General features: G+C 41.6%; 2 protein-coding genes across 4 annotated transcripts in view; one reads left to right on the top strand and one right to left on the bottom strand.

The window, feature by feature from the left end:
• Positions 1 to 4,730: 4,730 nt before the first annotated feature.
• VAMP1 (vesicle associated membrane protein 1) overlaps positions 4,731 to 23,011 on the top strand; it is a gene marked incomplete at its 3' end in the record, with an annotated part of 24,672 nt that continues 6,391 nt past the window's right edge. The window contains exons 1-5 of one of the 3 annotated variants that reach the window (XM_081941713.1): positions 4,731 to 4,887; positions 7,018 to 7,147; positions 9,358 to 9,516; positions 10,296 to 10,347; positions 14,352 to 14,449. In XM_081941713.1, the coding sequence (XP_081797839.1) occupies positions 4,886 to 4,887; positions 7,018 to 7,147; positions 9,358 to 9,516; positions 10,296 to 10,347; positions 14,352 to 14,449 (441 nt within the window). In that variant the 5' untranslated portion in view covers positions 4,731 to 4,885. Of the gene's footprint in view, positions 4,888 to 7,017; positions 7,148 to 9,357; positions 9,517 to 10,295; positions 10,348 to 10,661; positions 13,377 to 14,351; positions 14,450 to 23,011 lie in introns of those variants that run through there. The other 2 variants (XM_081941714.1, XM_081941712.1) reach the window with 2 other exon arrangements.
• SCNN1A (sodium channel epithelial 1 subunit alpha) overlaps positions 14,594 to 23,011 on the bottom strand; it is a 23,132-nt gene continuing 14,714 nt past the window's right edge. The window contains exons 6-13 of the mRNA XM_081941711.1: positions 21,767 to 21,930; positions 19,958 to 20,056; positions 19,693 to 19,810; positions 19,491 to 19,569; positions 19,058 to 19,115; positions 18,342 to 18,397; positions 17,517 to 17,592; positions 14,594 to 16,523 (exon numbers count right to left, since the gene is read on the bottom strand). Coding sequence (XP_081797837.1) covers positions 16,203 to 16,523; positions 17,517 to 17,592; positions 18,342 to 18,397; positions 19,058 to 19,115; positions 19,491 to 19,569; positions 19,693 to 19,810; positions 19,958 to 20,056; positions 21,767 to 21,930 — 971 coding nt within the window. The 3' untranslated portion in view covers positions 14,594 to 16,202. The remainder of the gene's footprint in view (positions 16,524 to 17,516; positions 17,593 to 18,341; positions 18,398 to 19,057; positions 19,116 to 19,490; positions 19,570 to 19,692; positions 19,811 to 19,957; positions 20,057 to 21,766; positions 21,931 to 23,011) is intronic.

Raw genomic sequence — 23,011 nt, 5'->3', positions numbered from 1 at the left:
AGATACCTTGTATATATTTTTCACAGTCTCTTCTGCTTTTTATTTAAAAAGATTTTCACTGCCTGGGTTATGAGATGCTAGTGTGCTGAAAAGCCAAATGACAGATAATATGTGGATCTTAAAATTTGTTTGGATGCTTCGTTTTCCTTGGGGGGGGGGAAGAGTAGAAAGAGAGTCAAAGTGAGTGAGAGATGGCTACAGCAGAATCTTCCAAGGAGTTGAATAGAATGATTAGGAGAAGCAGGATTGTTCAAATCACATACATTTTTCATAGGATTTGAGAAATAAAAGAGTCAAAGTGGGTACCTCATCCTTAAGATATTAATATTCTTCTTTAAAACTTACCCGGTTCAAAACAATTGTATTCCCTAGTTGGCCTTCACTCACCATAGTTACAATATAATTAACTGTCTTCAGTCCCCTCCCAAAAATATTTTAAAAGATCTTAAAATGTGAGGTCTGTGACTCTTAAGATTGGCCACACCCACATTATGAACTATCAATGTAGGAAAAAAATAATACATTTTGGAGATAGCATAAAAAAACTGATGCAAGTATTGTTTAAACACAGAATAGAAACATTTAAGCTAATGTTCTAAAACTAGAAAGAGGCAGCTCGTATTTCATCAAAAAGAGCACAATCTCTGTGGTTCCACCACTGAGAAGATCTCGTCCTTGACTTAAACTCTGTTTCAAATGAAAATGGGAAAAAATTATAAATATATATCTAGTCAAAAGAATTCGTTAAAATAATCTAGTGCTTAGCTTGGAGATTGTCTAATGTTCTGTAATTATGGGCTGTATTTTTTTAAATGACTGAGTCTTTTCAGCACATACATCCAGAAAATAGCCTCAAAGAAGCCATGCAGGAACTGCTCTATGACTTCAAGATTCAGAAGGGTATTTAGCCTGGAAACAATGTCTTATTTCCACAGTTAATATACCCACATACTGGTAATATCTGAAATTGAAATTCTTCCCAAAAGGATACAGTTGATTGCAGTATGAAAAACAATACCCTCAGAATTTCAAATGCCAAAATGTTATTTCTCATTATTTTTATGTTATATTCACACTATTTTTGGCTGTATTGTCTAGGAATGCATCTGAAATTAAGTGATGGGATCATCCTTTATTAGCTACATAATAAGCTACATATAGTATATATGTAACATGGTTGGTTTTATTGCTTAACATAATATTTTGTGTTTATAATATATTTAAATATAAAACATTCTAAATACTTGATTTCTAAAACAAAGCTTTCCAAAAAAGAAATGTTTTATTCAGAATTTACCAATTCAGAATTTCACCAAGAATGCAACTCTTTGATTTGCCCAAGCATAATTGCTCAATACAAGATAACACAATTTCTCTAGAATCAAATTACAAATAAGCGGTCTTTAATATAAGACCCTCTTGGCAGAAAAGTAGAATTTTCACCTTGTATTCGCCAGTTAAAGGAGGTGGCATCTGATTTTTTTAAAATGTTAGATGTATGGATTACTTGAAACATGAGTTCTCTAAGAATTCCAATCCCAAAATATAAATGGTTTCAAAAGTAACAAAAATAGCCTTTAGAATTAAGCTCTGTTTTCTGTCCGTTGCAATTTTTGAACTGCTTCCAAAGAATCTCTGGATAATATATTCAAATGTATGTTGGCTTCCATCAGGCTCCAGGTGTTTTTACTTCACCATTCAGTTCTGGTCGCCACGATGTAAAAAAGATGTGGAGACTCTAGAAAGAGTGCAAAGAAGAGCAACAAAGATGATTAGGGGACTGGAGACTAAAACATATGAAGAACGGTTGCAGGAACTGGGTATGTCTAGTTTAATAGAAAGAAGGACTAGGGGAGACATGATAGCAGTGTTCCAATATCTCAGGGGTTGCCACAAAGAAGAGGGAGTCAAACTATTTTCCAAGGCACCTGAGGGTAGAACAAGAAGCAATGGGTGGAAACTAATCAAGGAGAGAAGCAACTTAGAACTGAGGAGAAATTTCCTGACAGTTAGAACAATTAATCAGTGGAACAGCTTGCCTCCAGAAGTCATGAATGCCCCAACACTGGAAGTCTTTAAGAAGATGTTGGATAGCTATTTATCTGAAACGGTATAGGGTTTCCTGCCTAGGCAGGGGGTTGGACTAGAAGACCTCCAAGGTCCCTTCCAACTCTACTATTGTATTGTATTGTATTGTATTGTATTGTATTGTATTGTATTGTATCACTTTTGACAACAACATATTGGTTACATGTTTGTATAATGTGACTTGTGGCTCCAGAAATTTGGTTCAACAAATTCAGTTAATCATTACTAAACTTATGATCCTGCTTGTCTCACTGACTTTATTTGTCAAAAGTCAGGTGGGAAGGTCGCAAATGGAGATCATGTGACCTTGGGACACAGCAACCATTGTAAATAGATGCTGGTTGGCAAATGTCCAAATTTTGATCATGTGACTAGGTGATGCTGCAAAGGTTGTAAGTGCAAGGACTGGCTTATAAGTCACTTTTTTCAGTGCCATTGTAACTTTGAACAGTACTAAACAAGTGGTTGTAAGTCGAAGACTACCTGTACTTAGATTTATACTTGTAGGATTTCAAAGAAACTATATTGCAGCTGAACGTGTGTTCAAACAAAATATAGTCGTAGCACAGCTAAAACAAGCTAGATTTGGGAGGAAGTACTGAAAACCTATTTAACTAAGCCAATAAATCAAAAACAAAAAAAGTTGATAAGTAAGTAGTGTGCAGTGATTGAATTAATTCAAGAAGTCAAGCTAAAACGTGTAGATTTTTAACTATAGCTATAAAAACAAGGTTCTTAGTAACAAAGAAATGAGTTGGGGTTTTAAGTAGTATTTATTACATACTGCATTTCTTAACCTGCTTTATCTAATGCAAAGTTTAGAGTATATTACTTGCTTTGTAACTCTTGGCTGCAAATAAAATTGATATTTTAAGAGAGCCAGTTTGGTGAAGTAGTTAAGGCAATCAAGAGACCTGAGACAAAACCAGCAGGGTGACTCTGGGCCAGTCACTCTCTCTTAACCCTGGGAAAGAGGCAATGGCAATACATTTCCAAAGAACTTGGCAAGAAAATTGCATAGACTTGCCCTGGAGCTTGTTTTTTTTTTAAAAAAAAAACTGATTCAAAGGTGCTTCTGTATGCACACACCTTATTTTAAAATCGAGGTTAAACCACTCCCAACTTCCCACCCCCCAATTCTGGACGTGGCAACTCCAATGGAAATGCAGCCCTACCGATAAAGTGTATTAGGTTAGGTCTGATGGTTTACAAGTACAGTATGAAACAACGATTCCCCTCTGGTCTTTGAAAAAAGGCGATATAAATGTAGAAAGAATGAAGGAAGGGAAGCTGGTAGAGCTCTGCTTGGAAGAATAAGGCTGCAGCGTTGTCATTCCGATTTTCGATATAAACGAATAGAAGCCGATTTGGATTTTCCAACCGAAATTCCCCACACAATCTTTCTACGGCAAATATCAGTCCCTTCAAATCACGCTCGATCTCTCATTGTCACAAACGCATCTCTGACTTAGGCAAACACGTTGCTGTTTAAAAATCCCCCCTCCGCCAAGAGGACTGGGGCTTCATCAGTAAGCAAAAGGGAACGTCAGGATTTCTATATGTCCCCCCACACCCCACCCAGGGCCGGATTTAGATGAAAAGAGGCCCTAGGCTATTCCACTTATGGGGCCCTTTCACCTCCCATTTTTAAGTTTGTAAATTACATGAGAGATAATAGAATACATCATTACTGTGATATATATCAATATATTAAATGAAACAGGTTGTAATTGGTACTAACCTTTATAAAAAATGTGGCACGGGTAATAAATAAAAATAAAAGGCCCCTCTTGATCTTGAGGCCCTAGGCTGAAGTCTAGTTAGCCTATAGGAAAATCCAGCCCTGACCCCACCCTCAAGGAATATACTGCTATCGTCCCAGTCATAGCTTCAGTTTAGTTGGCCGTGCTTGCTTCCACACGCAGAGAAGAATTTAGAAGAACCTAAAACAGTGTTTCTCAACCTTGGTGACTGTAAGTCCTGTGGAGCTGATTCTGGAAGTTGAAGTCCACAGGACTTAAAGTCGCCAAGGTTGATAAACAGTTTAGTTGGCCGTGCTTGCTTCCACACGCAGAGAAGAATTTAGAAGAACCTAAAACAGTGTTTCTCAACCTTGGTGACTGTAAGTCCTGTGGAGCTGATTCTGGAAGTTGAAGTCCACAGGACTTAAAGTCGCCAAGGTTGATAAACACTGGTGTAAAAGTTAGGAACCGCGCAGGAGCGTATTATACAGCGGCAAACTGCTGACTGAAGTTACCGGGATTCTCGCTCGCGTGTTCCCAATTGCAGTGCCAGGATCTCGGAGAGGTTTGGAAGAGAGAGGGAGAGGAGAAGAGGGAAAGGGAGGGAGAGAGGGAGGGAGAGGGAGCGAGGGAGGGGGAGGGAGGGAGAGGAGGAGAGGGAGATGGAGAGAGGGAGGGAGAGGGAGAGAGAAAGAGAGGACTATGAAAATTTGGCCAAAGTCGAACTGCAGCCCCTTGTTCGCGAAGGACTTCGTGCTAAAGGCAGGCAACGCCGATTGGCTGGCTGAGTTTTGCCGGCAACAATCGGGGGCGTGTGAGGATAGGAACGGGCTCTTCATTGGCTCGCTGCATGACGAGGCGGGGCCGAAAGGACCGCCCCTCCCCTCGTATAAAATCCGGGAGCGGGGGCGAGGTTCCTGCTGCAGTAATTTTCGATAGCCTCCGGTGGAGCCCCGCTTGCCTGGTCGTTCCCACCGGTCGGCCTTCGACCCCTGAGCTGCTTCGTGCATTTCCTCCCGAAAGGACCATAAGGGCTGCTAGAGCCGAAGCCGGCCATGTGAGTAGCAACGGAACGGACGCTCTCGTCGTTGCTTTGCCTTCCTGTGATGCGCGGCCGGTTTCCCTGCACGGTTGCGGCGCTTGCCGAGTTGCGCATTGCAGCACCGCCGCCACCCCCCTCTCCCGTTCTCTTTTTTCGGCTGTCCGGAGCTGGAGCTGGGACGGATGCCTCATCCCATCTGATGGCTCCGCAGTTTTCTTTCCTGCAGCGGGTGCTTCGCCATCTCCCCGGCCCCTCGCTGCGATTCCTGCCCCCGACCCCTGAATAGTTTCAGGCGACAGCTGTCCGGGGGCCGGAGGCTCCAGCGGTGTCATGAGTGGTAATATAGTTGGCAATGGAGGAGCGGGGCATTTTCACAGAACTCTAGAAGGCACTTTCGAAAATGCCCCCCCCCCCCCTTTTCTTTTTCTTTTTGCCTTGAGTACAAGCCAGGACGTAAACGTTTATGTACCGGTATATTCGTGGAGGCGATTGTCCCTATATGAAAAGATAAAAACGCAGCAGGAGTTTTGGATGACCAAACTCTACTTGATATGGGTTTCTGTTGGAGGTGCATGTGTGAACCCTTGTAATAAGATAGCTGGTTCATTTCAGAGGTATTAAAGTTGGCCCCCTAATAATAACATTGCTGAAAGAGCAATTTGATGATGGAGGATTAAAGAGAAGCAAGTGCTGTTGTATGCGCAGGGCGCTTGCGTGCGAATGACTGCAGATATTTCTTTGCTTGGGCAGTAGAACAGAAAGTCTTAAGTTTTGTTCTCTTTCTCGGGACTCCTTGCCTTTTCCATAATTGCATTTCTCCTGTCTCCTCCTTCCTCTATTCTATGGGATAATGGCAAAATTGCTTATGGAAACATTGCCTGAAGCTTCTGGTGGCATTTTTTGCCAGCCTTGGTCATTAGCCCGTAACCTTCATGAGTTTTTGCCACTGCCCCCATTGCTGGGATGGAAAATGCATCCTTGTTTCTCTGAACTGATTTATTTGATGGTTTCTTTGACCTATTCCTCCTCCTGCAGTAAAACCAAATATATCTAGCAATGTTACTTATTGGTAAATGTTTCTGCCTCATGACACAGCAGTTCTTTTATGCTTGCGGATTGCTTTTCATTTATCTACTCAAGTTCTAATTGTATCTGTTAACATTACTCAAGTAGTACATTCTATGAATCAGCACACTTCATAATCGGTGTCTGACAATGGGTCAAATAATAGTGTTTTATAAAAGAAGATGAGAGGGTTAAATAATCCCCCCCATATCGTTCTTAAAAAAATGTTACTGAGGTAAGAGGAGAGTTGAGTGACTTCCTCAACATGGCTGTGTCATCATACTTGCATTCTCTCGGTGAGGAGATACTGTCATGACCTGAATTTAGCAGCTAAAATGAGATGTCACAACCGTGCCATTGAACCTTTACTTCCCATGCACTGGATTTCCATTAAATTTGGCCTAGGATGCTTGTGGTGGACTCTGCTTCAATTCTTTATATCCTCAAGAGCTCAGATGAGTCAGAGCAGCACTCCAATATATCTCCTGGAAATACTTCTGAATTGTAATACCTGAACTGCTCTAGTCATGAAATGGGTGGCATATAAATTAAATAAACAAACAGTTGCCCTTGGGAGAGAGAGAAAGACACTACATCTGAAATATAGCTGCTTCCTTTGATTTAATAGCTACTGAACCCATTCTATTTGACATTCTCTGGTATTTTTCACTACTTCTTGCATTACTATCAGGCACCTGACATTTGTTTGTTAGATCTAGAAAGCCACTGCATGTAAATCCTCTGGATTAACAACTAATAAACAGTACAACAATGTAAGATAGTGTGAATTCTATTATTATACAAGAACATAATTGTTTATGTTAGACCTAAGTCTTCCAGCTTCCTCTTAAGGTGCTTTTTCTTTAAAGATGAACAGTTCAAGAATCTGAATGGCCCATTTCTTTGGAAAATTTGAATATATTTCTCCTTGTCATTTCCATGTTATAGTGCTTGGGTTTCTTGTGTGTTGATAATAAGCCTGCAGCTAAATTACAGTTGTATATATTAATGTGCTGGTTTCTGGCTGAGTATTGGACATAGGCATTTGCATCATCTCTTGTACTTAACCTGCCTCCACAGGTCTGATCCAGCTCAGCAAGGTGCCCCAGGAGCGGGACAGGAAGGAGGTGAAAATGCGGGGGGCCCTGGTGCACCTTCAAATATGACCAGTAATTGGCGCCTGCAGCAGACTCAAGCACAGGTGGAAGAAGTAAGTCATTGGTGAAATTCAATTTTTTTTTACTACCGGGGAAGGATACTACAAAATCCCCATTCCCTCTCCACTCTGGGGCCAGCCAGAGGTGGTATTTGCCGGTTCTCCAAACTACTCAAATTTCGCTACCGGTTTTCCAGAACCTGCTGAATTTAACCCCTGAAGTAAGTGATTAAAATGGTTCTTTGTGATCCTCTGCTGTTGGTGAGAGATTAGCCAAGCCAGGGGGAATTAGTCTGGAATCTCTTTGTAGCCACAAGAGAGCTAGGTCTCTTGTGCCCACTTCTCTTGAATGCCATTGAACCTTATCTAGTTTGGCCCAAGTATAAACTGGCAGTCAGAGAAGATTCTTGTGTTATAGCAGCGGTTCTCAAATAGTGGGGCGCGCCCCCCTGGGGGGGCGCGAGGCTCCGTAAAGGGGGGCGCGAAGGCTCCCTTTCCATCTGGGTGCAACGGCGGCGGCGTGGGCGAGGCATAATATATCCCGGCTTGAAGTGGCAGCGCTGGGGACTGCTCAGAGACTCATCAGAGCCGCGGGCTGGATCTGTGCAAGAAGCCTGCTCGGGCGGGGGTGGGAGGGAGGGAAGCATGGCTGTCCCAGGCTTCCCTCCCTCCCCCGCCCCAGCCCAAGCAGACTTTTTGCACAGCTCCAGCCCGCGGCTCTGATGAGTCTCTGAGCAGTCCCCAGCGCTGCCACTTCAAGCCGGGATATATTCTGCCATGCCCTCGGCGGCGTCTTTATGCAGGTAGCTCGCCTCCCCGCCAGCAGCTCCACCGCCAACATTCCGTCTGGAAGCGGAAGCGCAACAGCCGCTGTTGGGGAAGGGACAAAGGGGCGGCGGTCGCCCGATCTTGCCACCCCCACCCCTTCGCCCCTGGTAACGGCGACTGTTGTGCTGCTGCTTCCAGCTGGGATGCTGGAGGAGCTGCTGGCAGGGAGGGAGGGAAGAAAGGGAGGAGGGAGTAAGGATAGACAAGCAAGAGGGAAAGAGGAAAGAAGGCAAGCAGGCAGGAAGGAGGCAGAAGGAAGGAGGGAAGAATGGAACTGGAAGGGAGGCAGGGAAGGAGGGAGGGAGAAAGGAAGGATAGGAGGATAGGGAAAGAGGAAAGAAGGCAGGCAGGCAGGGGGAAAGAGGAAGGAGGGAACTGGAAGGGAGGCAGGAAGGAAGGGAAGGAGGAAGGGAGGGTGGAAGGAAGGATAGACAAGCAAGAGGGAAAGAGGAAAGAAGGCAAGCAGGCAGGAAGGAGGCAGAAGGAAGGAGGGAAGAATGGAACTGGAAGGGAGGCAGGGAAGGAGGGAGGGAGAAAGGAAGGATAGGAGGATAGGGAAAGAGGAAAGAAGGTAGGCAGGCAGGGGGAAAGAGGAAGGAGGGAACTGGAAGGGAGGCAGGAAGGAAGGGAAGGAGGAAGGGAGGGTGGAAGGAAGGATAGACAAGCAAGAGGGAAAGAGGAAAGAAGGCAAGCAGGCAGGAAGGAGGCAGAAGGAAGGAGGGAAGAATGGAACTGGAAGGGAGGCAGGGAAGGAGGGAGGGAGAAAGGAAGGATAGGAGGATAGGAAAAGAGGAAAGAAGGCAGGCAGGCAGGGGGAAAGAGGAAGGAGGGAACTGGAAGGGAGGCAGGAAGGAAGGGAAGGAGGAAGGGAGGGTGGAAGGAAGGATAGACAAGCAAGAGGGAAAGAGGAAAGAAGGCAAGCAGGCAGGAAGTAGGCAGAAGGAAGGAGGGAAGAATGGAACTGGAAGGGAGGCAGGGAAGGAGGGAGGGAGAAAGGAAGGATAGGAGGATAGGGAAAGAGGAAAGAAGGCAGGCAGGCAGGGGGAAAGAGGAAGGAGGGAACTGGAAGGGAGGCAGGAAGGAAGGGAAGGAGGAAGGGAGGGTGGAAGGAAGGATAGACAAGTAAGAGGGAAAGAGGAAAGAAAGCATGTGAGTACGGTGGGAGTCGAGGAAAGACCGGTGTGCTATGTTATGCAGAGGTGTACTTATAACAATTTTATAGACAAATTAGACTATTTACAGTTGCGCGGGGGGGGGGGCGGGGCGCGAAATGTTTTCTTCTTCCTAGGGGGGGCATGACAAAATAATTGAGAAGCACTGTGTTATAGGCATGAACTACAAAATAGCTAATTGAATTATTCACGTGTGGATCTGATTGTTCGTGCCTGACATCTGCTTTCTCTCTTGCTAGGAAGCTAACTACCCTTTCTCTTCAGGTGGTGGATATTATGCGTGTGAATGTGGATAAAGTTTTGGAGCGAGATCAGAAACTCTCAGAATTAGACGAACGAGCAGATGCTCTCCAAGCTGGTGCCCAAGTATTTGAAAGTAGCGCAGCAGCCCTCAAGAGGAAGTATTGGTGGAAGAATTGTAAGGTGAGTAAGAAGTGAGCAGCTTATTGAATGTATAGCTGCTGAGGCAATCTTACTGTTGAAAATATTTTTATTGTAAGAAAGTGTTACATAAGATTAAAAATATGAAAACAAGGACTTTTGGGAAAAATATAAAAGAATAAAAGAAAATTGAAAGATAACAAAAGAAAGAAAAAGGAAAGAAGCAACTTCTGATCTTCTTTTCAGCACTTACATAGTAATTACCATTTCTACCCCCATCCTCCAAGTTACATATCATGGTTCCAAGTTACGTATCATGGTTCCAAGTTACGTATCATGGTTCCAAGTTACATATCATGGTTCCCTTCTTCCCATAAACAAACCTTTTAAATAAATCCCCAATTCATTTTTATCCCTTTCAGCCAAAAATCTGTTCAGGTTTTCCAGTCTTTTATATAAGTAATTGTTTCTGAGCCAATCCTTCTTCGTTATAATAAAACCACAGTGCTTTTCCTGAACAGGGGACAGAGACCCATAGATCAGATATAGAGCCAATCTTTTGCATGCTTAAAGTTACAGGTTCAATTTGGAATGTTTCCAGGAAAATGCTGGCATGTCTGGGAAAGTATAGTTGGAAACCTGGAAATTAGTGCCAGGCAGAATAATGAGTACTGGGACAGTTGGATCAATGAACATGAATATGGTCTTAGAATAAACAGTTTCAAGTGGCCCATTGTCCATCTTTGTTGGAGACCTTGATTTTGCCAAAGGAGACGTCGTATGAGGGTTCTCTGTGGGCTCATTGTAATTCTTCTCTTTAGATGATGATCATGTTGGGAGTGATCTGTGCCATTGTGGTCATTGCAATTGCACGTAAGTACTAAGGGGAATCAGTAGCTGAATTTGTGAGTCGCAAACATTGGCTAAACGGCAATGTTTGCTTTCCCCCTGGCGTGGGAAATAGTATTGCGTTTGTCTCGCAGCACTGCTGAAGACCAGCAGATCAGTTCTGCCTTTCGAGATGATGAGATTTATCAGTTGCTGCATGAGAGGCAAGCAGAGTGGGTGGGTAGGAGGGTTTTTTTCCTTCTCCTGATGCTCAACCGTGTTTGTTAAATGTGGGATGCTTGGTGTAACGTGCCCTCTTGTTTTCTCCTTTCTCTTCCTTCTGTTGCTTCTGTTCCTAGTTTATTTTTTTACCTGAGAATGTGTCCCTTCTCCTTTTCCCCACCCAGTCTATAGCCGCCTTACCCCATTTCCCTTTCCAGATCCAATTCTTCTTTCTCTTTCCTTTGTCATCAATTTTCTATTAGTTTTGTTTGCTTCCATTCCAGTGTAACGCACTGTTACCAGATTTGAGTTGACCTCCTTCACAGCTGCTGCAGCCTCTGAGTGGACCAGCTCGTTTTTGGAGGGTGGCAGTGGACTTCAGGGGAGGAATTGTGGAGGATTGAAGGAGTGTGTTGATTACACCTGGGGTTTCACTTGCACTCTGAGATATCCTTGAATCTTCTGAGATGTCTTCTCCTGTGAGTCTATAGGAAAGCATTTCCTTTAGCCACAAACAGTATTATTAAAAACTTCACCAGAATAGAGAGAAGAAAAGTTGGGTCTCATTATAGTAGTGATACTGGTATTGTGCCATGCAACCAGAATTGATGGAGTTTTCCCTTAGATTCTAATATAAACTCCTGTTGATGCTCTGGTGACCAAAACTCTGATCTTATGATGACTGCCAGCCATCCTTTACTGTTTCATATCTTGGATTTGGTAGAAAAGTTATTGGTTTGATTCATTAACCTTGGCTCCAAGTACAAGTATGCCTTTATTCCCAATACTGCCAGAATTAGGGGTGAGATGAATGATATGGCACATGGGGTTAGGATTATCCTAGTGTACTGCCTGAAGTTCTGTCCCCTTGCTTTCAAAGGCTGTGTGTCTTATCTGACTGAATTAACAGATAAGGGAGGGTCCTACAGAATTGGAAAGTCCCATACTGCTTGCACCTTAGTGAACAGTAAGTTTAGGAGTTATGGCCTGGAAACCTCTGCAGTATATTTAGAAGTGTTTCCTTCTAAAAGCAATGAGCTATAAAGTCACAAAACCCTTTCCGGTTTTGTGACTTGGAAACAGCAATGAAGAATGCCAAGGATTCTGGAATAATGCATGAATATTTGTTTTGATGTGCTGTTTCTCACCACATTTACTTTCAGGTCATCCCTTGGTGATAGTTGTCAGAATATACAGTGACAGGTGTGGGTGCTCATGCTCATTTATTTCCCTGTTGAATAAGGTATTGAGCTCCAGGGTGGAAGGAGTTCAGAGCGTGATGAATATGAGTTTAAACATGCTGAAGAACAGTAGTTTTCCTGATTCCAGTCTAAGGACTGATAAAACGATGAGGCTTAGCTTGGTAAGAGGCCTTGTTGTAGTGTCAGTGGTTGACCAGAGGGCATTGTTGCAGGGGCTCAGACGCTGTAATGCTCTGACAGGACTTATCAACTGGTGGCCACTGGGATTAATTTATTTTAACCTCAGACCAGTTTTATCTGGCTCCTAAACATTTATTCTGGCTGTGCTAGGAGTAACCCTACTCTCACCATAGCATGCTGCAGAGGTGCTGATTTTTTGCATGTTCACCGCCATGCACCAGCATTTCATTTGCAGAGTCCATCTGTTTGCGTATCCCCATCTTTTTTCCCCCTTTGGGGATGGAATGATGGAGGAGAACAGGAATGGAGTTCCCATCTTCCTTGGACAATTCTCTTCCTATTTCGGTGGGACTGTATTGACGGAAGTGCAACACCTGAAGAGGAGCCGGGGCACAAGGTGTGATGCTGCTGTCAGTATGAGAGGAAACACAGTAAGGTGTTCAGCCCCTTCTTGATTTCTTCTGGACAAGATCTTGGTTTAATCTGCTGCCGTATTGTTTTGAAAGAAGGCCACTTAGGCTGCTTTCTTCTGCTTTTCTTGTCTGTTTTCATAGATGTTGTATGTTACGCCTCTTCCCTTTCTATCTCTCCATTTCTCCATCTTTATGCATGGGCAAACAATACCCCCCCATTTTTCTAGGCCCTCTTTGCCTAAATCAAGGGACTACTTTCTCTATGCACAGGACTTCAGCCGCTTTCTCACACATGTGTGGTTTGTTCTTGTGAGGAATGCAGCCATAATGTTCTTCTGGCATGTGTAACTACCAGCTCATGTTAACAACCTCCGCTAACAAATACTTCTTGACCCACTAAAATGAGTGGGGTTTATCTGTCTGAGTTCTGGAGGAAACAGTTTCCTGGAGGAAACAGGATTCTATTGGCAGGTAGTAAAGCAGAAGTAAACTGAAATAAGAGTACTAAATCAGTATTTTCTGAATATGTGTAATCCGATGTGAGATAGATCACAAGTGGCCAACATAGCATCTTGATAGATAGATGCAGGAGATCTGGCAAACTTTGATCTTCAACCATGTGGATTCATTGCTGCATAAAACAGGCTGCATTATAGCTCAGTAGTTGATATGTACAATTGCACAATGGGATGTTGCACTGAACATCGAGTAGATGAGCAGCATTTGTGCTTAATTTGGACTTGAAATGGCCTTGTAGAATTTTTACAGAATTGGCTGCAATTAACAGGAGTGGAAGGCAAGATCTTTGGAAGAATCCTGAGCGAAGGCAGCCTTTGTCTAGGGATTTAAAATACTCCCCCCCCCCTGTTTTTTTTTTGGTTTTGCCTAATCTGCCTCCCCCGTTTATCCCCCATTATGCTGGCATATTGCATTTTCTATTTTTTTTGCCTAAAAATAGCTGTTACAAGCAAAATAAACAAATGTCAAAGAGAACAAAATGCTAACAGTGTAATATTCCTAATTAGTTCCAGTGTGGAAATAAACGGTATACAACTAACCTCTTGGATACAGTGGTCGAGAGTGCATGAGAATTTATTTGGATCCTCCTGTTTAAATACGAAGCTGCTATGCAAAAGAGTTCTATGATGGTCTTGCATCTGTAAAAGGGATTCATGGCCTTGCTGGCCTTGCGTGAGAAAGCAGTGATGAAAGGCACAGCACAATGTTGTCAAGATAAGCCTTGTGCTGTTTGACAACAACTTGTGCCCAGTTTATGCATACAAGAGAAATTAGAAGTAGCAGAAGTTAATTTGTACTCTCATATTCATAGTCTACTTTTCTATTATTTCTGTTCAAGTCAGAGTATAAAAGCAAAAGAAACATAGTTCTCAGATGGCACTGCTTTTGTTATGTGTAGATGATATGGAAATGGTGCATTAAGATCCTGCCCAGCTGCTATTAAGACAAGTGTATAGGCTACAGCATACTGAAATTAGAGCAATACTTGTCTGTCTTGCACTGTTAATAGGGCACACGGGATTAGGATTGTTCTAGTGTACTTATAGGGTATCTACCTTAAGTCACTGCCTGAAGTCCCATTATGTTACTTCATCTGCTGCATGCCAGATACATTTTCTCTACACTCCATCATGTGCTGATTTAAATGCAGAGAGAGTATTGGATTTGATACAGATGTATTGGAAAAAATTAACAGTCCTATTGTACATTAAACAATTCATCTTCATTCCCAACTGTAGCGCATGGAATGGGAAGCTATAACTCGCTGACCGTGTATGTGTACATGTGTACAATGTATGCAAAAGTGCTGAGAGACGTGTCATTGCTCAAACGTTTAACTTGGTGGTTCTCAACCTTTTCTTCACCATGGACCTCCTTTAAATCCTTTTTGTGGCCACGGACCACCAAGACCTAACTCAAGATTTAAATCATAACATTTATTCAAGCTGTGACAACATCACAGCCCCCAGGGGTCCATGGACCACAGTGTGAGAACCACTGATTTAACTTACAGATATGGAGAGGATTCCAAAAAGCGAAGAACAAATAATACACTTTTTAAAAGACATCTCCAGAAGGCTACAGAAGAAAGGTATCGTAAATGAAACCTGAATGATTGTACGATGGCACTGGTACTCTGGGTTTCGGTCATAGTTATACTTCCCAATCAAAATCATAGGATTTTTTCCTCTTTCATTTTCAGAAAACACATTTTTAATTTGAAATGCTAATGCTAAAAATGTAGAACAAAACCAAAACTTTTTTTTGCAAAAAAAAAAAAAAGCCAAAAAGGGGACCCTTATATATGATAGCTACAATCATTTTATCTGGTTAATCTGATATATTAGTAAACATTCAGAGAGTGTCCACTTTGGGGAAGGGAGAAGTAACTTAGGCTTTCCATATGCAGTCAAGGAACAAGGACATCTTTGAGAATCCAGAGGGAAGCACTGGGAGCAAAGCACTGATGTTGATGGGATTCTTGCTTCATCGCCAATATGGAAATCTTCACTGCTGAAAGTACTTTCCATTTTTACAGGCTGTAATATGCAAATAGCAAATATTTTGTGGAGAGAAGGGTTAAAGTTCTAATTCAGTAAAATTCTTAAATTAGAAGGGCTGAAGAGCCATGCCTTTCCTTTTTTGTTGATGAGATTGACGGAACACCAGTGGAATCCTCATAAATTAATTTTTTCTTTGTGTAACATACAGTTATCATCCTATGTAGGTAAGTGGATTTCTGCAGAACCTCTGGCATACTGACGAGTTACCTGTATTAAAACAACAGTACTTTCTAAAGATATAAATTAGAAAGTCTGACCTTCTAATCCCATCTCTGATTTTTTTATACAATATTATTGAAAGGGAGAAAAGGATGCTGATATTCACATAGCCATGTTTTGCTTGTGGAGGGGTATTATATTTGTTGAATGGGAAACAGCCTTTCTACCCACTTCAAGGATGAACCCAAGACTAAGAATATACTGTTTTTGTAACATTTGGTCTCAGGAGAACAGAGGAAGTGAGAATGAGTTTAGGTCCTAGTTTAATTGAAGTCATTCACAGGGAGATACACAATACAGAAGCGGAATATTAAGTCTCTGAGTAGCGGAGCAAGACTTAACATCCATATTAAATGCATAATAAAGTATACAGTCTTCAAAGCTTAATGGAAGCGAAGTGGATGGAAATCCTTCTTATAGCCTGCTTAAAGAAGCATTGATTGAAGTGTACCTTGGTAGTTCATGGACCCAGAATTAGGGATCTTTTACTTTTCAAAGTATAGAGGTTTATCCATGTATCTGTATTAGGGTTGTTCTAATCCTAGGAAGCTTTCATATCCTGTTTAGCTGTTCTCGGTTTCCAGTGCATGTCTTCATGCTGACACTTGGCTGCAATCAGCAAAGGGTGCTAGCTATCTCAAGGGATGGGAAAAATACCAAAAAGCTTGGGTTTGTTTTTAACCTACAAGAAAAGGGTTAGATGTCTTTGTCCACTTGACTTTAATTTGATCAGCAAATGGCCCCAAAGAAAAGAAACCGGAAGCAACAACCAAGATCAATTTGTAGAAAGTTATTTCTCAAAATATATGGGGAAAAGAATACACAGCATCCATCTTTTTAATTTTGTTTGGTGGTGGACAAATACAGACTTGAGAAATTGCACACACCCAAGGACAAAGTGAGACAGAAAGGTGCTTTCGTGTCATTGGATCTGTATCGTCAGAATTCTTTTAGATGAAATTCAGGCCTCTCTTCTCTGGATGTGAGAATCCAGCTAACGTTAGTTCTGAGTGCTGAGTCTGTAAGTCAGCATTAATTAAAGTGCATAATAATGTCATGTCCAAAGCATCCTGGTCTGGATTTTATTCTGTTCTCCTGAAGGAAACTCTGTGTAAGTCTAATGTTTCTAAGGTGTTATAAGATGGCAGTGCAGCAATCCCAGGCTCTGCAGGTATTTCTTGTGGAGTTTTGTGAGCCGAAATTACATTGTGGAAGACAGAGTTATTTGAGTTGCTCGGTGTATAAAGGTCTGAAGATTGATATGAGTACAGCCGACGGAAAACCAGGATGCTTGTGAGGATTAAAAAATCCAAAATCAACTCAGCCAGTTCCACCACGGAAAGGACTGATGAACCAAACCAAAGACTCCACTGGTTCCCTAGCTGGGAAAGCAATGTCACCACCTGTACAAGGAAAACGCAAAACAAAATTAAAAGTGGTTAAAAAGGTCTCTGTCTCTGTGTCCAGCTGATATATTCATAAGAGGTTGAAGAACTAACATATTTTGCTTTGGACTTGCCTAGATTTTAAGGGGCTTGTTGTTGGTTCTAGGAATTGGAAAATCACTCTGTTTATACATAAGAATAAACATGCTGCCTTTGTCTCAAAAACAGGATCAATCCTGTCAAAGTTGAAATTACATATTGATATTTAACCCAATGCTTAATAATACAGTGCAAAAATAAATGGTTATCAAGCTTTGGCTATCATTTTGATTTATTGAATAAAAGGTAAAGTTACTCAGTGTCATTGTACTATCTATAAAATGTTAATTGCTTACTGTTACACATCAGCTGTGATATACTGCTGATTCTTGCCTTTTGCTGTGTATCAACTGTACAATTACTGATACCTACAGTAAAATTACTGGAGGTCAAATGTCAATTACTGAGAAATGTTTGCAGAGCATACAATTCTAGAATACATTAAGAGAATTTTGCACTATAAACATTTGCTTAAATGAATGGGTAGATTGAGGGTAAAAAAATAGTTAGGTTTTCCTCCCCCTGGTTAACCTAGTATGGGTAACCTTTCACAATGATTGAAAATAATTTCAAATTTTCCTGCTAGGTTTGAATCATAGACTAAGACCTTTTCCATCAATTATTCTGAAATTAGTGGAAGAGAGATTGCTCTGCCAGGCTGGGATATGCCTATAAGTATTGCTCTAATTAGTATTACTAATTAGCATCTAACACTGCATTTTATCGTATCACGTTCCAAATAACACCCACATTCAGAAAATACAGACTATTGAAAATAGAAACATGGCTTAAAGGAAGATGCTGGAGAAGAAACTATAAAATAATTTGACCAACTACTAGAAGGACATTAAAGATGGTAGCTCTGTGATATTTTAGGCTGCTGGCAGCGTGCAATCAAATGTGTGGACATACCGTGAAAGCTGGAGATTCTCCGTTGCTTTTATAATTCCACTCGTTGAAAAATATATTCACTTTGGCAATTCCATCCCTGGCAACAGAAGAGAGTTGGAATGAGTCCAGTCTTGTTAGAAAGGTGCATTGGTCTAAGACTGCAATTCTACCCAGCCTCATTTAGAAAGAATCTTATCTCAGTAGGTCATCTTTGAGGATGCATTTGCTTAAAATAAATAAATGCCCTTTAGTGAACCTTGCTGTTAGGCCAATATATCTGCAATAAGAGTCTTTAATCCCTAAACATTCAAGGCAGAATCCTCAGATCTATACCAGCTTTAGTGCAGTTTTTAATAGCTACTTTATTAGATGTCTAATTTTACTTTAAACTCCTGTTGTGATATGCAAAGCATATAATGATTCAGGCACTTGTCATTAATGCAAGCATCAGTTCAGATGCTGGGATTGCTGGCGACCTTTAACTTCCTCTGAATCACTTAGCAGTTTGTGGTTGACAGTCTAAAATAAACTAATATTTTGTGGAAGAATGGACTTCTGAGTAGTTTTCTGCACTTGAAGTTCTGTTCATAGGAAAAGCTGCACTATTCAAGATTTACTTAATCTAATTTCTTAGCTCATAGCACCCTGAACCATTAGCCAATGACATAATGAGGACTATGCAGATAGGTACTTTACATTCCAATACTTTCAGCTGATCTTGAAACAGTTAATATATTGTACTTTCAATCCATTTCCCTGCTGTTTCACTCCATTGGTTTGACTTTAACCAACACTCCCTCCCCCCCCCCAGCTTAATATTATTTCATCTATAGGGGGAGCTCTTACCTCTTAGATATGACATTGTATTTATTCTGCCGGTTCAGCATGTGAAACACCCAGGACTGAAATGATAGATTTGCAACATCAGTGTAAACAGTTCAAGGACTATAAACCGCTCATGCATAAACACACATAGCTATTCAAAAAATAATAATTTGGAAAAGGAAGGAAGGTATTTTGAGCACAAAAGAGCTCCTGTTCGTTTTGCTTTCAGTATTTCTCTCCTCCAAGTGATAGGTCTGGTTTAGATTTCTCTCTCCACCCCATGCATTTCACTTAAAAAATGGGCATTAAAGGGAAGATGCTATTGCATCCATTGATGTGAAGCATTCATTTGGTCCTTCCTAGCTTTCAGATATTTCTCATCCTTGCAACTTTCTAAGATGTATGGACTTCAACCCCCAGAATTCCCCAGCACCAAGTAGTCCACATACCTTAGATTTGCTAAGATTAAGAAATACTCTTTTGGGGTGCTTTTGAGTCAGGGTTGAATCCTGCCGGCTGCCTGATCTAGTTTACAATTTTCTTGGCAAGGTTTTTCGGAAGTGGTTTGCTGTTGCCTCCTACCTGGGTCTAAGACTGGCTCAAAGTCACCCAATTGGCCTCGTGCCCAAGGCAGGACTAGAAATCGGAGTCTCCTGGTTTCTAGCCTGAGATTTAACAACTATACAAAACTGGCTCTTCTGAGAAACACTGCTCTACAGCAAAAATCAGCTTCTTACCTCAGAGACAGATGAAGGCCACCGTGAATATCCGGCTGACAGCTGGTACTCTGTCACTCTATAGAAAAGTAAAAAAAAACACCATCAGATGTGTCACCCAGCACGCCTGAGACAAGCTCCTTGGCTGGCATCTTCATTCAAAAGTGAACTTGCATGGTTGAGGGAAGTCCCATAGATGAACCTCCTGCCAGCAACTGAGCAACAAGCGTTTATTACTCTGCAGCTCAAATAATCTATGAGAATATTTAGGCGCACCATCTCTTTCCTTTTTATTTCCCTGCTTCAGCTAGAATTGGTTGGCCGGCCTGCATGGATGTATCAAGGATAAAATCTGTTCGTTCCGTTTCCCTGAATATCTTCTATTGCTAAGCAAGCTCTGCGGAATTTGTCCAGACCCAGGAATGCAACTCCACAAGTTTTGAAGTCTACTCACTTGCAAGGTTTCCGGCATTTAGTGAAGCAGCCCAGGTGGTTTGCTTTAAATTCAGCTTGGAGTTTATAATAGCAGTAACCTAATAGGAAATAGAGAAAAATGTATTAATTGAACAATCTTTTATCAACAGAAAGAGCTGAGGAAGGGGAGGGGGCGGTTACAGAGAAGTGATAGGGGTGGATTCCTCCCTCTCTGTACTTACCCCACGCTATATGCTTAGCAGAATCACAATACTCTGCCCCATTGGGTAAAGGGTAGAAGTAATGGCCACAGCCACATCGTTCTACCATACTGGCCTGGAAACAGGAACGTATGCAGACCTAGAAGCAAAAAGAAGCCCTTTGAATTCACATGAAGCAGTGCATTCATGCTGGGAAATTTTTGGTGATGGGAATAATCCCAATGCAGGGAGAGGGTTGGGCAGAGCCCAGACTGGGTGTTGGAGCGGTTCTGTCGAGGCAAGATACCTGCTCAGTGTAACGGGATGGGAATAGATTCTTTACTGGCACATCACTTCCATCTTCTGTGCAGTCGCTGTAGCTTCCCCCAAGACGCTGGGTGGTTTCCTGTCAATCAATTTACAGCTTGTCAAATCAATGCAGTTTTTTTTTTCTATTTTGCATCTGGGTGGCAGATCTTTTCTTTGCTGGCTGAAGGGTACTTCCTGACGATCTCAAACTAGAAATGTTGTTAAACTGAAGATTTTCCAAAAGCATCCGGTCCATTCCAGGTCATTGCTTCTCAACCTTGGCAATTTTGAGATGGGTGGAGATCAACTCCCGGAATTCCCCAGGCAGCCAGTATAACTGTCCTACTGGTAGTCCTCAATTCAGTTACAACAGCACTGAAAAAGATGACTTATTATGACCGGCTTTCACACGTCTGTTGCAGCATCCCCATGGTAATGTGATCAAAATTTGGACACTTGGCAACTGGCATGTACTGTATTTATGATGGTTGCAGTGTCCTGGGGTCATGTGATCACCTTTTGTGACCACCTGACGTGCAAAGTCGATGAGGAAACCAAATTCACTTAACAACTGTGCTACTAACTTGACAATTGCAGTGATTCACTTAACAACTGTGGCAAGAAAGGTCGTAAAATTGAGCAAAACTTAACTGTTTTGCTTAGCAATGGACATTTTGAGCTCAGTTGTGGTCATAAGTTGAGGACTACCTATATTCCTGTTATTATAACACACTAAGTCATAAAAGCTAAACCAGGAGCCTTCCTCTGTCTCATCTGACAGCATTCAAGTCCCTGTGGTTGGCTCCAGTCCTTTTTCTAATGCTAATAGCTGAGTGATGGGAGCCTGTGAAAATGATGGTATGTATTCCATGGTGAAATCCCAGATTTAAATATCTCCTTGACATAACAGTGGCACACTAAGGGGAAAGGAGAATTATATACTGTGTGAAGCTAGGCATTGCACTGTTTTTCACAAACATAGGATGGGGGATTGTATCTTTCGTATTTACCAAGAGATGCAAAAGGGCTATTTTACCTTCTTTAAGGTAAAGGATTCTTTTTGCAATTTCATTCTGTTAAGAACTCTGTGAAGTACTGCATATTAATCTCTGATAAAACAATTCATCATCAATTGCCAGTCACATTTTTTGATTAAGGAAAAACACAAACCCTTGATCATTTTTTAAATCAACAAGCACTGTGGGAGGACACTCATTGGGAACTGTGATATCTTGCAATTTCACTGAATAGATTTCTATGTTTTGTAAGTAGTGAAGAAAAGGCTCATAGTTGCTTCGTACATTGTGGGATAGAAGCAAGTAAACACTTTTAAGACTAGATGAGTTTTTCTCCAGTAACTTTAACCCCAGTAACGTTAACCTATGTGGATTCAATTCCCAGAATGCTGGTTGGAGAATTCTGGGAATTGAATGTTCTCACAGCTTAACATTGTGGGCATAGAGTGTTCTGTACTGTTAAACTAAATAATAGAGCCAGTTCTTTCTGTTCTGTGCCTTGTTAAACTTTTAACACACACAAATACACACCCCTAGATAAGAAAATGGTAGGTTGACTTTATGACAATTCATTGTATTGATGGTTTGTTGACAGATTCTAGTTTTACAGCACCATAATGTTCATGTTTTCTTTTGGTAAACTATGAGTTCTAATAAACTCTGAACTGAATAAAACTGAACTGAACTGAGCCTGGGTTTTTTTTAGCCATGTGTTTATATTTCATTTCTTTGGAAGAGAAACGTTCCACCCTGACGCTCAAAGCAAGGCTTATCTTCCTCCCGTCTCTCACCTTTCTCATACTGATGGATGTTTCTATGCCAGGACGCACATTAAAACCCCCTTCATCCATGAAGGCGGGTTCATTCTGATTGTGGACCATTACTCGAGCTCCTGTCACAGTGGACAATAGTGGGATGAAGTCATTTTGCTCTGTCCGGACGACCAGAGAAAGGCCTGCGGAGATAGAAACCACGGGTGATTATTTCAAGAGATCAAGTGATTCAGGGAGGGAGATATAAAATTTAAAATAAATGTTGCCATGTTGAAGGAGTCCAAACAATGCTGGAAACAGATGAGCTGAGCCATTGTGGCCTTCCAAAGCTTTGAATATGTTTCTGAGATGAAATTCTAATGTAGTAGTACAGTGGCCTTACGCCTGGATGGTCTGACCTTAAAAAAGGTTTCTTAAGTAGAATTTGCTAATCTTAGAAAGGATGTAAGACAACCTGAAGAGGGGGAAAAATGCTGGTTGGTGTAAAGTCAAGGTACAATTTGTGCCTTTGTCATTGAGTCATAGAGGCTAGGCCTGTGTTATATAAATAGGCAAACATCACTTCAAACTGGCAAGGAAAGTTCTATTGCTGGATACACCTTTTTACAAAATGTTCTCAGCATAGATAATAAAACCATCTAACACGAGTTGCAGCCTAGCCATTGTGTACTATGGAAATAATGCACTCAATCTGAAACTGAAGTTAAGAGTATATATTTTGTAAGAAAAAAAATTTCTTGAGGCTGTTGCTTTGCGTTAAATAACAAAAATATCAACTTGATATAAAAACATAACGTGGTGTGGTAGGAAAGCATCAGGTATTTAAGACTCTGCAACTAAAAGCTTGTGGTTTGCTGTCCTTCATTTGGAAAATGAAGAACTTGAAATGCAAAAATCCAGTTAGAAGAAAAACACAACTGAATTGAGAAGGGAATTACATGGTGGCAACTCTGAGAATATCACCAAACTAATACGATGCCTAAGATGCATTGCAAAAAGAAACAAACAGATAAGTCACTTAGAAAAGAAAGATAACAGTGCAGACTCCTTTTTTAACATGTGTGAGTGTGAACACACACCAGAGGTGAAATTCAGTAGGTTCTGACAGGTTCTGGAGAACTGGTAGTGGAGATTTTGAGTAGTTCGGAGAACCAGCAAATACCACCGACTGGCCCCTCCCCCATCTATTCTCTGCCTCCTGAGTCCCAGCTGATCGGGAAGGAGGGGCTGGCCCCAGAGTGGGAAGGAAATGGGGATTTTGCA

Source organism: Natrix helvetica (genome assembly GCF_964273705.1).
Source record: "Natrix helvetica genome assembly, chromosome: 2".
Lineage (NCBI taxonomy): Eukaryota > Metazoa > Chordata > Lepidosauria > Squamata > Natricidae > Natrix > Natrix helvetica.
This window is presented reverse-complemented; position numbering and strand designations above follow the sequence as displayed.